Source organism: Microtus ochrogaster, linkage group LG5 (genome assembly GCF_000317375.1).
Source record: "Microtus ochrogaster isolate Prairie Vole_2 linkage group LG5, MicOch1.0, whole genome shotgun sequence".
NCBI lineage: Eukaryota > Metazoa > Chordata > Mammalia > Rodentia > Cricetidae > Microtus > Microtus ochrogaster.
Genome location: NC_022031.1, coordinates 40,943,083 through 40,958,987, shown reverse-complemented (window position 1 = coordinate 40,958,987; position 15,905 = coordinate 40,943,083). Strand labels below are relative to the sequence as shown.

Sequence of the window (15,905 nt, the reverse complement as noted above, 5' to 3'; positions counted from 1 at the left end):
CATTTAGGGCTGGCGGACAAGTCGTCGTTTGGACCGGGTTGGGTCTCCCACTGAGTTCAATCGGAGGTGGCAGAGCTGTTCTGGAGACTTCTGGGCCGCGCGGAGCTGGTCCCGGGCCGAGGGGCGCCCCGCGGTGCAGGCCGGGCCAATCAGCAGCCACGGGGCGGGCGCGGTGGCTTTGCGCGCACCGAGCGCTAAGCGGAGCAGAGGCGCTGCTGCCGTCCGTTCGGGAGCCGGCCATGAGGCGTCTGCCGCTGCTGCTCCTGTTGCTGCCGTCGCTGACCAGGAGCCTGGGGCTCCGCGACGCGGGCAGACGACACCCCGAGTGCGGCCCGTGCCGGCTGGATCGCTGCCCCGAGCCCTCGCCCTGCCCAGCGCCCTGGATCGCCGCGCGAGACGAGTGCGGCTGCTGTGCGCGCTGCCTGGGCTCCGAGGGCGCGAGCTGTGGGGGACGGGTGGGCGCACGCTGTGGTCCCGGCCTGGTATGTGCGAGTCGCGCCGCAGAGACGGCGCCCGAGGGCACGGGACTCTGCGTGTGCGCGCAGCGCGGCACGGTGTGTGGCTCCGACGGCCGCTCCTACTCCAGCATCTGCGCGCTACGACTGCGCGCCCGGCACGCACCCCGCGTGCACCCTGGCCACCTGCACAAGGCACGCGATGGCCCCTGCGAGTTCGGTGAGTGGGGTTTGACCCCAAAAGACTCAGGCAAATGGGAAAAGCGGGATCCCAATGCTCTAAGGTGTAGGACAAAGAATTTTTTTTCATAGAAGTGGACACCACCTGGGCCCCACTCTCCCCTCCAGGAGCAGTATTTCGCATGTTGGGGAAGAATGGGGCGAAATCTAACACCCTGCCTGCTGCCTTCCACACTTCATGGAGATTCCAGCCCTAGAGCAAGCAGGAGTGTGGATGCTTAAGAGCCTGCTATCGCAATTATTTGAAAATGGGATTGGAGTGGGTCCTGGGTCAAGTGGGTTGCTTGAATACAGAGGAAGGGAAGGCGAACGGTCCCGGACAGCAGGAGTTCCACATAGGATTGAAGAGTCATCAAGACAGAGACCAGGATACTGGGCATCCAGTAAGACCCAGATTAACCAAGGCCCTGGGAGCTTCTGTCAGATGAGTCCTTCGGAAACTTGAGCTCTGAGAACAGGACCGTAGCGGCTGGCCCAGTCTGGAGTGCAAGTGATGTGCAGTGTCTTGTTTTAAGACACTTAAATGAACAGAAAGCTCTGGGTTGCCAGGGACTTCAAAGCTCAGCACCACACTGCACACCTCCCTGGTGGCCTAACTGATTACTGTCTTGGGTAATTTAAAAAAAAAAAAAATCAGTGTCCGTGTCCAGGAAAAACTAGCCTGTTTTGCCTGTGTGTGGGTTTGACATGGCCAGGAGTTTTCAGAGTATGTCTGAACGATAAGTGTGGTAAGTGTGATGGTTGGCTGGTCACCAGGATGCTATCATGCAGGCTGTACTTCTTCTGGCTTCTCGAGTTTTCTGGCCTGAGCTAGGAGAAAAGTCCAAACCAAATGCCAAAGTTAGTGCTTTAAGAAAAACACCTGGTGCCCTTTCTCCAGGCCTTAAACAGTGCTTTGTATTGTGTTACTCTCTTCTCCCTTCAAACACTCCATGGAAATGTGCTCAGATCCAGGATTCTGGTGGACTGATGGAGACAGGGCAGGAAGTCCACTATCTGGGGAAATATGACATGTGCTATCCCGTGAGGGCTGCAGCAGGCTGGGTTACACAGAAAAGTCACCATGCCTCTTCCCTAGTCCATGCTCCATTGGGGGACAGTGCTGACTGGGGGGTGGGGGTACTCCTGGATAGTTCCTGGCTCCCCTAGTGACACTGAGCCTGGTCATTTCCCTGTCCAGTCACAAGGGCCCCAGGGGAGGCATTGTTATTCCCTCTCTGTTTGGAATGCTTGTATCTGCCCTAGACACCAACACAGTCCCATCTTCCCTTCCTGGAGTTCTGTCACCGGCTGCAATCTGCCACCTCAGCAGTTGGCTCCCAGGCAGTTCCCTTTGTCTGAGACAGGTAACACTAATGGTACACACAGGACACAGAAAAAATGCTGACCAGGCCCCCCTGCCCAGAGCTTCCCAGTGGTGATGGGCTTGGGTAATTTTTCCCTGGAGCGGCATTCTGTTCTTAGGAGAAAGACCCCCTCAAGGCACATAGTGCAAAGGCGCCTTTACGCAGAGGAGACCCAGAGACCCAAGACGCAGGGAACTAGTCCAAGATGTCCACGAAAGGCTGCCACCTCCCAGGTCCCAACCCCTTGTCCAGCACTCTTTCAGGAGTGGACTTGATAATATTAAGTCAGGCAGATGGTGGTTGCTATGGTTACCGGAGTACAGACAGATGGCAGATGGAAAACCCACACCCCTAATTCACTGAAAATTACCAAATGACAAGTAAATGTGCCAGCCCCTCAGCTCTGATCTATGGGCTCCGAGGCCCGCCCTGGGCTCCAGCCTGGAGAATAAAGAGGCCCTCGGAGCCAAAGGGAGCAATTCAGAAGCCAATTTCCAGCACCTCATTAGTGGCAGACTTTGGCACTCCTGGGCTCAGCTGTCCTTTCCACCAGGGTTTGTGTCACCCACCTCGGGCCTGACGGACCTGATTGCCCTCTACCTGTCACCTCTGTCTTCACAAGCTCTCAGGGAGGCGTGGGTTCCCGTACAGGGAGCTGTTTCCTCACTCCGGCTATACCTCATTCTGGCCTGCCCTCGAGCCATCTTTAATTCAAGAGACACAGCAGGAGCACTTTTAACAAAGCCCCAGGGGACCCCGTTTGAAAGGAAACAGACAGTTTTACTTCAGTATTGGTGACAGTCACTCCTGCTCAGCTCCTCCCAGACGCCATCAGCACCCAGGTACTTCCACTTTAATGGAGTGAGGGTTCATACATATTGATTAGCCCCTTCCCAGTGGAGACCAGTGATGCCTCCGCCGGACAGTGGCGGCAAACGGTATTCGGGTCTAGATGCTGCCCTTCCCAGAAGCCTTTGCTCAGAATTGCCCACTGCCTAATATTGAGAGCATCCTTTGAGCCCTGTACATTGAAGGCCTATGTGTGACTTTTTTATTGTTAGACATTGTTTTTGCATGCATTGCTGTCCTTGATTTTTGCAGTCACTGGAGAGAGCAGGGAGGTCTTAACCTAATCCCTTAATGCAGTGATCCTCAACCTTCCTAATGCTGCGACCTTTTAATACAGTTCCTCATGTTGTGGTGACTCCCCAACCATAAAATTATTTTCATTGCTACTTCATAACTGTAATTTTGCTACTGTTATGAATCGTAATGTAAATATCTGTGTTGTCCGATGGTCTTAGGTGACCCCTATGAAAGGGTTATTTGACCTCCAACAGGTCTCGACAGACAGGTTGAGAACCACTGCCTTAATAAAAGGGAACATGGAGACACACCAAAAGGCATTTCTTGAAGCTAAATGGCTGGCCCCAGCTGAGTCAGGGCCCCAGGTCTGTCAGCCTGGCTCTTGGCAGACTGCAGCCGTCCATCTCCAGCCTGTAGGGCTCTGGGCCCCAGCAGCTTCTCCGAGAGAGCTTGAGCCCCAGAATCTCAGAAAATTCACCTTGGTTGGAATTCCTCCTCCATTTACAAGCCCGGGGTACGTGTTACCAGGTAACCAGTGAATGCCACTTTGTGAGAGGGACAAAGGAAGGGGCCTCGTGTTCCAAAGCCTTTCATGAATGCCGAGGGAGGGGATTTGAATCACAGGCCGCAGGCAGTGGGATTAAGCAGGGGCTCCTTCCACATCCAGCCGTGATTATAAGCATAAATTATCAAGCCTGTTTGGCACGTTGATCATTAAATTTTTTGCTCGTGTGTCTCTTAATACGAGCAGATAGGGTCCTGGGGGACGACTCGGGCTATTCTTGCTTTCCATGACACCATTAACTTGAATCTCTGCGGCATGTAGGATGATCTTTCATTTCAGCCACCAAGGACTCATCTAATGGAAGGGGTAGGGCGGCAGATCACCACATGTAGTAATAACAAGGCAGGTCCTTTCATCTGGGCAGGCCCACACCGCAGACACAGATGCTGTCATTAGGTTCCCGGGTGCCAGGGGGTGGGGCAGCGTTGTCCTCTTCCCGAGCAGACAAGGGTTCGCACTCCGCCTCTCACTTGGATTCCCAGGTGGCTGAGTCTCTCTGGCACTGCTTTGCCTATCAGAGGTCCTACCTCCTCCGACCACACACAACTGAGCGGCTGTGACCTGCTGTAGCCCTGGGGTGGATGGAGCTGTGCCAGCCTGGATTTCCTGACTGCTGGGAGCTTGAGAAGGAAGCAAGTACTGAGCTGGGAAGAGTTAGAGAGATGGAACTTACCCTCTTAGAAGCCTGGACTGGCCTGGAGAAGAGCCACTTTATTCCAGTCAAAGGTAGACAGGAAGGAAAACGCTGCTCCTTCCGGGATAATGGCAACACTCACATCCCGGAGGTGAGAAGTTATGTCCTGGGCTCTTTGAAGATCGCTGCCGTCCAGCTCCAGCCTGCAGGGTGTTGAATTATTGCAGTTTCTCTGAGCTCTGAAGACCCTCAGGGTTGAGGGTCATAGCCTGTGGTGATAGGACCTGTCACCAGAGGTCAGTAGAGGGCTGCAAGCAAAAAGAAAGGTCTGTTCTGGGTAGCATGGGCTACTGTGTCTCTGGGTCCCTCCTTATGACACCGTGTGTAAAGTTGCAATGGGCCCTCAAGTGTTCCTCAGCTCAGCCTGTGGAGGGCAGGCAGCAGGTATGTCGTGGCTTGAAATATGAAGTTTTCCTGGAAGATTTGTGTATTAAAGCTTTAGTCCCCAGCTGCGGCACTCCTGGGAGTGATGGAGTCTTCAGGAGGCGGGGCCTAACTAGAGGAAGTAACTGGGCATCCATGCCTTAGGGGAAATCTTGTCCCAAGAACCATCTCTCTCCCTTCCTCTGCTTCCTGGCAGCCATTCGATGGACAGCTTTCTTCCACTCTGCCCTTCCACCATAATGTCTCTGTCTTGCAGCCACGGCCTGACTCAGGTTCCATGGAGGATGGGCACCTGTGTCTGTTCCGCAGCAGCCCCACCTGAGGCTGAAGCACGGCACTGAACACTCAGCATAGGCAGAACTTTAAGTGGGTTTCCTTCAGTCCTGCCCACCATACCGTCCTTTCTGCCTCTGGGAGTCACTGGCACCTGCTATCACACTTGAGTAGTGTGCGGACCAGAGCTGCCCTGCTCGTGTTATGGACGGTCCCTCGTGGGCATTGCTGGGAGGTGATGTGTGGATAGTTGAGACCAAATCATGCCTGAGACGGGCACTTCATGACAGCTGGCAAGGCTGGCCAGCGACTGGCCCCGGAGAACCTGGACCTAAGGAAAGCTAACCATTCCCGGAACTCTCGAGGAGAGTGGCCCACTGCCTAAATGACAGAGTGTGGTCCATGCTGACATTTCAGTACCACCAGTGACCATGACAGAATGGCTCTGTCTTGACTCCTGGTTCTGGGGTTCCAGTCCAGAATCCACAGCCCCGTTTCTCTCTTAGCCCCTGGCGAGAACAGCACAACACAGCAGGAGTGTGTGGTGGAGCGCACTGCTCCCCTCCCAAGCCAGGAAGCAGAAGAGAGAAGGCGCCAGAATCCCACAGTCCCTTCTGAGATCGTACTTATGGTGATCTCAAGACCTCTTGCTGGGCTTCACTTCTTGAATGGGCAGCCCCACAACCACCATCACCACCTGATCACACCAACACCAACACCTCCGCAACCCACCACCACCCACAATCACCTCCACACACACACCCCCCACCACCACCACCACCGTAACACTAAGATCTCAGCCTCCAACACATGAGTTTTAGAGGTCACTTATCCACCCATCTGGGAACCTGAGACTTTGGTTCATCATTCAATACCTGTGTCATCAGTCCTCACTGAAGCACTGGTAGCCAGCCCTTCATGAGCTTCCCAATTACACAGAGCACTTCACAGTAGTGCCTCAACCCATGGCTGTGCCCTGTATAGCTGGTGCCTGGATTCTCTCTGGTGAGTTGGCTCTGTATCCTGGCCTTGTCACAGCTTGTGACTTTCCGATTCTACCCTGTTAGCTGTGAGGCCTCCCAGCAAAACACTGTGCCTGGGACCCCTTGACACGATCTCTTAAGAGCTGCCCTCCTCTTCTAGGATGGAGCCCACCAAAATAACAGCTGTCTCTGTATCAAAGATCGTATGGAACTATATGGAATTTGAGCCCCTGTTCCTCCAGGCTCTTCGCCTTTGTAAGCCTGAGCTCCCGGCTGTGAAATGGGAGGTAAAACACCAACCTTCCGGGGCTTGTGTGAGGATGCAGTAGAGTCCTCTGGGGGGAAAGGCAAGAAGGTGTCAGCTCTGAGGTGGGGCTTGATCTCTACAACCAAAAAGAGGAATCACACCCCCCACCAAGGAGGTTGGGCTAGCCCTGTGCAGCTCCCCCTTCTGGCATCCGATAGGACTGCGGGATAGGAAGGCGTGAACAGCTGTACTATTACCACAAGTGTTATTGATTGTGCAGAGCTGCTACGGCTAAGAACGCAAATTTAATGCCAGATACATCCAAATTAAAAGAAGATGACTGACAGCAGGGGCCTGAGGAAATCTTACAAGGCCACAGAATTGCTCTGCTTCCAATGGTGACTTCCCAGCCCTCTGCATCAGTCCGACGGGGATCTGCGCACCGGAATGAGTTGTGTGCAGCAGGCGAATTTATAGATAAATAAACGCATCGGGAAAGGTCGCTTTAACACTGAAAGCGGGTGGGGGGGGAGGGGGCGGCTCTTTTGTAAAAGAAATGGTGTTTCCTGCCGTGAAAGCGGTGGCAAAGGCAGCTTTCCCTAGACAGTGCTTCTTAATTGTAGTTATTGAAAGAGAGGGAATGGGGACTCTCGAGGCGCGTAGGAAATGTGATTTACTGGTTTATTCATTTAGGCCTGAAAGGGAGTGATGAAGTCTCATTTAAAATGTATGACTTGACTTGAAGGGAAGTGAGACGCGTTGACGGAGCGTCCCTCTGGAACCTATTGAAGGCCCTGGAATCGGGCGGGTGGCTGTCCCACGGCCCTTTGGGGACAGGCTTGTGGTTGGAAGCGCCTGTGTGGCTGTGAGGAGGTGCTGGCAGGGGGATGTGAATAAATTAGCCCCTCTTTGTTGTGGCAGATGGGGCTTCTGCCAGGCAGCCCCCGTGACCGCAGGGCACACTGGATGTTTGGGGCCTCTCTTCACTGGAGCTATGGCTGCAATCTTGGCTGTGGGTTTAGACATGGCCTTGGAGAGCAGTCGTGCGGGCAGAACTGAAAGCGTGGCTGATCGCAAGGGTAGGTGGCCTGGCGTGGGCCACTGTGCCAAGGACTCCAGCGCTGGCATCATCGGTGGTGAGGACAGAGGAAGGAAGCAGCTCCTATGAGGGTGAACTTGATCAGAGAGCCCTCCAAGGCCTGGCTCTGTTGGCAGTGAGCTCTCCAGCCCTAGGGGTGTGCAGATACTCAGGCACTGGCTTGACAAGGTCTGCCCTCACTGTGTCTGGAGGGGCTATACCAGCCTCCTTTCCATGTTGGCTCGGTAGTTAAGAGCACTGGCTGGTCTGCCAGAGGACCTCGGTTTGATCCCTAGCACCCACAGGGCAGCCCACGCCATCTGTAAGTCTTTTCTGTGGCCTTCCACCCCTGCATCCTTCACCGTGACCCACCTTGTCCCTTTCCCTTTGTTCTCTTATTTAATTGTAGCCACATCCCAGTGGGCAGAGGCCCTGCCATACCGTTTGGTTCCCTGACTCCAGAACAGTGGCATTCCTCTTTCATATGCCGTGTTTTCTTCATCTAGTGATCTTTCTGCCACCTCCGCCCCTGGCTCTCCCTCGCATGTCAGGCCACGGCAGTAATTGCTCTCTCCTTCCATGGCTGGTTCACGCCACAGCCCAGGGAAGCAAGGGTCTCCTCAAGTCACTAGAGAAGAGGCAAGAGCTGACAGCCTTGCCATGGCCAGGCCTTGGCCTTGCCAGACTTCATGGCTGGGCTTGCTGTCCGACACGGGTGAGACTAGGTAGAGAGTCCTGGACCTCCGAGGCCAGCTGGGATGCAGCTGGTCAAATATGAACAGAACCCTTGTTTAGGACTTGATTGTGTGGTGAGGCCTGCAGGTAGGAAACCCCCCCTGTTGGAGTTGAGGAAGAATAGGGGCAATAAGGCCTGAGCACAGAGAAGGTCAGAGCATCAAGGTATCTCAGGATAAGACTTGACGCCAGCAGAAGAGATCCCTGGTATGTTAAGAAGCTAGGTGTGAAGGGTGAGCTAAGGGTCTAACCTGTGTTGCAGGCTCTCAGGTCCTCTTAAAGAAACAAAACCCAAGTCTCTCTTCTCTGAGCGCCCCCTGTACACAGAGGCAGAAAAGTTTCTCTGCCCTTGGTAACTTGACTTGACACCACCCCTAACCCTCAGGGTTCTTAAGCCTTCCCTTGTAAGACCTGAGAAATCCCTATGTGACCCTGAGTACAGAGTATATAAAGTAAGCAAGCAGAAAAGCATCAAATATTTATGGATAATAAATCGTCAAGAAATATACTTTAAAACAGTTCTTCAGTGTATGTGTAATTTTTACCAAATCATTGAAGCTAAGAGCAATGTTGTTCCCTAATGCAATGGATGTGTTTGTTTATCTTCACTTAAAGAATTAAATCTTAAGCCGGGCGATGGTGGCACATGCCTTTAATCCCTGCACTCGGGAGGCAGAGGCAGGCGGATCTCTGTGAGTTCGAGACCAGCCTGGTTTACAGAGCTAGTTCCAGGACAGGCTCCAAAGCCACAGAGAAACCCTGTCTCGAAAAACCACAAAAAAAAAATAAATAAATAAAAAATAAAAAATTAAATCTTAGGAGCTGGTGAGATAGCTCAGTGTTAAGAGCTACATAGCCAGTTGTAAATAAGCAGATGGTAGCTGAGGTGTTGGGGGAACTCAGGGAGAGGGCATGTTGAGACCCAAACTCTACCACTGACCGCCGGACATCTGGACCTCACTTTCCCCCTTTAGACTGGCTTACAGATCCTAGGCCTAGGGGTACACTTCCTCCGAGGAGCCGCCACTCCCTCCTCGAAGGGCTTCCTGTGGGCCCTCAGAGCCCAGGGTTGGGCTCCTGACCTGCCAGGGTAAAGCGTTGTTCCTTTGTCCTCTCGCAGCTCCTGTGGTCCTCATGCCACCTCGAGATGTTCACAATGTCACTGGGGCTCAAGTGTTCCTTTCCTGTGAGGTGAAGGCTGTGCCCACCCCCGTCATCACCTGGAAGAAGGTAATTTTCTCCAAGCATGTCTACACTTGTCTGTGTGCTTGTGCCCGTGCGTTGTGTTACGTGGGAGAGAAGAAGACCAGAGACAGAAGGAGCCGTGGGTGGTAACGGTTTTCCCTTAGGTGTGTTTATATGTGGGCCGAAGGATTAACAAAGACACTCCAGCCCTGTGCCACCAAGCTGCCACCCCAGAGCTCTCTCCAAAGGAGGGGTGGCATTCCTTCCCATGCCGTTTGTTCATTTGGTAGCTTCAGTGCCTCGAAAGCTCTGCTAGCTGACGAACTCTCAGCTGCTGGGTCCTTAGACAACAGATTGGTAACAGAGACCCAATCCCATCCTGATTGGTAACAGAGACCCAATCCTGTCCTGAATGCTGACGGTTGATTCTGAGAGATTGGCAAAAGTCACAACTTTAGTTGGTCCCTTCCCCCAACAGCCCCGATGAGGGCTGTGAAATTCACAGCTATTCCCACCCTCCTCCACCCTTTGGAAAAGTTGGCAACCTCAATGTCCAGCAGGCGGTGCTGTCCGAAGAGACACATTTAATCAAGGAAGCCTGAGTTGTTTGCCTAAGAATGACAGGCATTTTGATTTCTGCAATAGAGTCCAGGGAGGTTGCAGGTGTAGTCAGCCTGGCTCAGAATTATTTTCTAAACTGTATATGCTTTCTCTGCCTCGTATAGGTTGTGGGTTCTCCTGAGGGCACTGAGGAGTTGGAGGAGTTGCCGGGAGACCATGTCAATATAGCTGTCCAGGTGCGTGGGGGCCCTTCTGACCATGAGACCACATCCTGGATTTTGGTGAGTATTTCGGATTATTGGATATTGTTCGGGTGGATGTTCCATCCCAAGGCCCCTCCCCTGGAAGTTGCCTTAGTCTAGACTCCTTCTCCAAGAAAGCCAGCCAAACAATGACCCCTCCCCAGAGATGCTCAAGACCACTCCCACAGGGTATTTAAATTGCCCCACCTGTCCCCGCCCCCAGAGAACAAACGTGATTTTCTGGTTTTCCTTCCCCAGCTCTTCTCTGCGGGGCTCGAAAGCTATCTGGGAGCGTTTGTATCCATTAAACCTGGGCCTTCTCTAATTCGGTTTGATTTGGTCTGATTCAAATTATTGCGTCAGCAGAGAAGTTTATTAGGGTGCAGAAACTCTTCAGATATTATCAGCAAACGGCCCTCTGTCTTCCCATGACATGTTACACTTTTAAAACTATTCCCTACTCTTTCCTTTTGGCTTTGCTTTGGATTGAACCCAGGACCTCACTTCAAATTCTTATTTTGAAGGCTGATGAGATGGCTTGGGGGCGGGGGGTATAGGTGCTTGACCTGAGTCCAATCCCCAGCACCCACATGGAGGATAGAGAGACCTGACTTCTGCAAGCTGTCCTCTGATCTCCATACACGTGTGTCTAGATATGCATATACACAAAATAAATAAGTGTCATTTTTAAACATTTAAAATGTTATTTTGAGACAAGGTCTCACTGTGTTGCCCAGGCTGACCACAAATTCTTGAACCCATTGCTCCAGCCCACAGAGTAACTGGTGTGTGCCACCAGATCCACCTTGCCCCTGTCTATGTCCCACTGCAGTAGGCGGGGCAGGTTAGACAGCGCCCAAGAGTGTAAGTATCTTAGTTAGGGTCTTTAGTACTGTGAAGAGACACCTAGACCAAGGCAACTCTTATCAATGAAACCATTTAATTGGGGTGGCTCACTTAGAGTTCAGAGGTTCAGTCCATTATCATCATGGCGGGGATCATGGCAGCGTGTAGACCGACCTGGTGGTAGAGAAAAGCTGAGAATTCTCCATCTTGCAGGCAACAGGAGGTCGACTGAGACACTGGGTGGTATCCTAAGCATAGGAAACCTCAAAGCCCTCCCCCACAGTGACACGCTTCCTCCAGCAAGGCCATGACCCACTCCAACAAAGCCACACTTCCTAATAGTGCCACTCCCTGTGAGCTTATGGGGGGCAGTTGCATTCCAACCACCACAATAAATGACCTGCTGCAGTGACCCCCTAAAATGTCCCAGTGCCTAGCTGTGAATGGGCTGTCCCGTGTGGCAAGGGGCGGGGCTTTAAGGCTTTAAGATGAGATTGCCCAGGGGGATTCGCAGGTAAGTCACAAGCATTAGGGCCTTAAAAAACTTAATGGATTAGCGCTAGGCCAGTCTAGTCTAAAGGTGAGTCTATATGAGGGAGAAGGAGGCAGAAGTATGGCAGGCTGAGAGAGGTGCTCCCACTGTTACTGAACTGACGGTGGAGGAGGGTGCCATAACTGTGCTGGTGTCCCCTGGAAGCTGGCCAAGGCAAGAAAACACACTGTTCCCTCAAGGTTTAGGGATGCTGAACATACCCTGATGTGAGCATGCTGGACCCACACTGAAGGTGATAAATTTATGTTGTATCAAGCTGCTAAACTTGGGACTGTTTGTTACAGCAACCATGAGAAACTAATGCACCTGCCTAAGGCCACAGGTAGAGAGGGAACCAGAGCCCCTGCAGGGCATTGTTAACCAGGCTCAGAACATTTTTTGCTAAAATAAGGGAATGTCATTTATTTGAAAAATCACACCAACGGGAGCTAAGGTTGAGGCTGGACAGTCACTGTTGCTTTCTTAGCCTTAGCTTCTTGTGACCTAACAGCCTCTGGCATACCTGTGAGTCTCCTATAAAATGAGATCAGTAACACCTACCCTTCTCCCCTGTGTTGTGTGACAAAACTTTTCCTGGGGAGATTCTACACCACACACGCGCGCACACACACACACACACACACACACACACCAGATAGGGATTCCCATAACAGACTAAAGTACGGATACCATCAAAGTCCAATTTGGTGAATAGTGAACCAATGAGTTTTATTAGGGTTACTAATAGGAACTGACTCAAAAACAGCTGTACCACCAAGCCCACCCTCACAGACCTGGGAACCTGGTCACACTGCACAGCCTGCTGGCAGCTCAGGAGGATGTAAAGTGTCCTTTCCAGGTGGCTCAGTTGGTCTAAACCTCTTCCAGGCAGCTCAGTGGGTTTCTGCTTCTTCCAGGCAGCCAGTCTGGTCTGAGGGCCTTTGCAGCTCAGCTTCTTTCCTTCTGAGGGGGACTCTCCTCTTTCATTGCCTACTCTGGCAGGGAGGAGCCTAGTGAATCTAGTCGGTTTCAGGGACTTCCTGATGCTCTTGTCTACCTTCCTGTTTAAGGAGTTTCCCTGTGGGATGGAATGTTTCAGTCCCCGAGGAAACTGATACATGACACCCTCATTGGTGTGAGTTCAACGATACTGTGTGTCTGACTGCCTGTACCATGTTATGGTTTGTGGTCGGTAGGGCTGTTGCTACAGGAGAAGCCAAAAGAGACAGGAGTGGGTGTGTACGTGGTGGTGAACTCCAGCAAGCTCTCAGGGGAAGTCTGCCGGCTTCCACCAGTTCTGGGTGAGGGACTGGCAACACAGCTTTCAATCAAGTATTCTCTCTTTTTTTTTTTTATGTGTGGAAAAAGTTGAGAACAAGGTCTCTTGATGGTTTCTTGTAAAGGCTGCCCCATAAAGAACCCTTGGCAGTCTTCTCTGGTGGGTAGATGTTTGTCCTTAAGATTTATGCATTTTCCCTCAAAGTCAGCCCTTGTCACCTTTAGTGAAAGGCCAGGCAGCTTACAATAAAGGCTGGGAATACAGAGAAGCCACTAAAACTAAGAGCCACAGCAAGGAGCAGGCCCTTCAGGAGGGTCCCTAAGGAGGCAGAGTCCAATTCTGAAAAGCAACAACCGAGCAGCATTGTCATTGTGAACTGTGTGCAGGCTGGGGCGTGACTCAGTTGAGGGGGGCTTGCTTAGCACTCAGTAGGCCTGGCAGTGGTTTGCCAGCGCCGTGGAAATCCCGTGTGGTAGCACAGGCTTCTCATTCTGGCACACTGGAAGTGAAAACCAGAAAATCAGGAGTTCAGGATCCTCCTCAGCCACACAGTGAGTGTGAGAGGCTTGCCTGAAGAGAAAGAGCGCTGAATAAGGCCGTCAGTCTTGAGTGTGATGTGGGCCATGCGCAGTCATATAAACCTGTCTGTTGTATTCCTAGATCAACCCTCTGAGGAAGGAAGATGAGGGAGTCTACCACTGTCACGCGACCAACGCGATTGGCGAGGCCCAGTCCCACGGCACCGTGACAGTCCTTGATTTGAGCAGATACAGAAGCCTCCACTCCCCAGTTCCAGCTGACCTCCTGTGAGGAACACGGTACACAGCCCTCGTCATTTCTGTCCCCCTCCCAGGAGCGTGAGAGACTCAATGAAAACCAGGTTGGAGCAGCAGCCTCAGGGCGGGTCGTGTCCACCCTTATGGCAGACAGATGAGCAGGAGCCCAGTACGTAGTCACATTCGAGTTTCTGCTCCAAAGTGATGTCATATTTGCGGATGGATCATTGGCCATGACAAGTCACACAACTGTGCTAGGTGGATGAAGTGGGACACACACACACACACGCACACTCACACGCACACTCACACCCTCACACATACCACTCACCAGAGCCAAAGGGCAGCCTGATCCTCTTACAGGTAGGGAAGTTGCCATCATGAACAGATAACACTGTCAAGACTGACCAGCGAGGTCTAATACTGTGAAGACCACAAGAGGGCATTGGGTCCCCTGGAACTGAAGTTACAGATGGTTGTAAGCTGCCATGTGGGTGCTGGGACCTGAATCCAGGTCTCCTGCAAGAGCAGCCACTGCTCATAGCTGCCGAGCCATCTGGGATGGACATTTTTTTTTTTTTTTTTTTTTTTATTTTTTGGTTTTTCGAGACGGGGTTTCTCTGTAGCTTTGGAGCCTATCCTGGTATTAACTCTTGTAGACCAGGCTGGTCTCAAACTCACAGAGATCCACCTGCCTCTGCCTCCCGAGTGCTGGGATTAAAGGCATGCGCCACCACCGCCCGGCATGGGATGGACATTCTTAAAAGCAGAATTTTGCTGTGGTTCTAACCCCTTGCTCCTTTTGTCTGCTTTCGCTGGACTGCCTTCTGTCAGTTCTGTGTGTGTGTGTAGAAATGACAACCATCACCACCATTTAGGGAGTGCCATGGGCATGAGACAGGAGAGTCTTTACACTGGGGAGATTGAAGGAAAGATGTCACTGAGGAGGTGGTGCTGGGGTTGAAGGACAGGTATCTGTAGGCCATCGGAGGTCCTAGGAACACAGAGAGAAAAACATGGAAGTGTAAACCCACAGGACTTCAGCAAGGCTGGGAAATCAGATCTTACAAGTTGTATTCCTAGTACTCAAGTTTCCTATTACACATGATACATATGAGGATATGTGTTGTTTTATATTGTTTATAATAACGTGGTTTATATCCGCATCTTGAGCTCCCTCTACAGCAGGCAGGCACTATTGGCCAGCTCTTGGTTGTGTGTCTCCTGGAATGAAATGCTTCCAACCACTGTACAGCCATCTCTGGGCTTCTTGGGGCTTGAGACGTCCTTGCCTATAAGCTGGAGTCTGCTTCCCTGGAATATCTGACCTTTGGTCTTAAATATTCTCACTGCTCCAGGACTGCCCCGCACACCATCAGCCCTGGCTGCATCCCTCAGTGAGGAGGGCTTTGGACCCCAGCATCACGTCCTCCACCTTGCATGTAACACACAGATCATTACAACAGAGCAAGCTTCTGCCTCTAACGCCCCCCCCCCTTCCTTCCCAGGCTTCTGGAGACACCGGTCACAACACGATGGCGACATCAAGGAGTGGATCATTTTACTCTGTGAAAATCCGGGGAGTCGCCTGTCGATGACTGCTTTTTGTATGTTTTTTAAGAAAGGAACGCACACTAGATTCTTACGCAGATGTAGTTTTTAGCAGGGCAGACCCTGGGGAGACACATGCATGTAGCTTTTTTATATTTTGGGGATGAATTGTTCTAGAACAATTCTTTTTTTAACTCTTTCTGCCCCAGGATGGGTCGCACACTGTGTGTTTGTAATTCTAAAGGGCTCAAAACAAGGCATGTGCTGACCGACTCGTGACTTGGTGTCTGTGACTGTCATGAAGGGAAGGGGGTCCCTTGCCCTGTCCGAGGTGACTGGGGTGGGTGTTTTCCCTCCTCTGGGTTGTGGTTTCCACCTGTGACCACAGCTTTGGCCTGAATGCTCCTCGAGCTCCCTGTGGCCCCACCCTCCTTGAGTAACGTGGCCCTAGGGAGTAGGGCCCGGGCATTCTTTTCAAAGTTGTCACTTCATTCCTGGCATGGACCACTTGGGTGGCTCTTCTGCTTCTCCTTCTCCCCGTTGTGAGGATTTAGCTGTAGGTAGGACCCTCTGCCAGACTCAGGAGCTGCTTGAGCAAGCTGCACACTTGTTAAACCAGTATTCTCCCAGCAGACGGACAGCAGACACCTGACTTCTGCTTGGCACTCTGAAGAAAGGAAACTGGGTGGCATCTGTAGGTGGCAGGGTCACACTGTAGTACAGTGCATTTGTCCTCACCCAGGCAGAAGCCCCACTTAAGGAGGAAAAGAAAAAAGAATATCTGCTCTCTGGTCTGCAGGTTCTAGGGGACTTCTCTCTCTCTCTCTCTCTCTCTCTCTCTCTCTCT

At 52.0% G+C, this 15,905-nt stretch overlaps 1 protein-coding gene across 1 annotated transcript; it reads left to right on the top strand.

Annotated features, from left to right (window-relative positions):
• The first annotated feature begins 238 nt into the window (after positions 1 to 238).
• Positions 239 to 15,326, top strand: Igfbpl1 (insulin like growth factor binding protein like 1). The gene is made up of 5 exons (XM_005362130.3): positions 239 to 675; positions 9,207 to 9,316; positions 9,997 to 10,113; positions 13,392 to 13,549; positions 15,016 to 15,326. Exons 1-4 carry the CDS (start codon positions 240 to 242, stop codon positions 13,539 to 13,541), a joined length of 813 nt encoding a protein of 270 aa, XP_005362187.1. The 5' UTR covers position 239; the 3' UTR covers positions 13,542 to 13,549; positions 15,016 to 15,326.
• Positions 15,327 to 15,905: the final 579 nt, after the last annotated feature.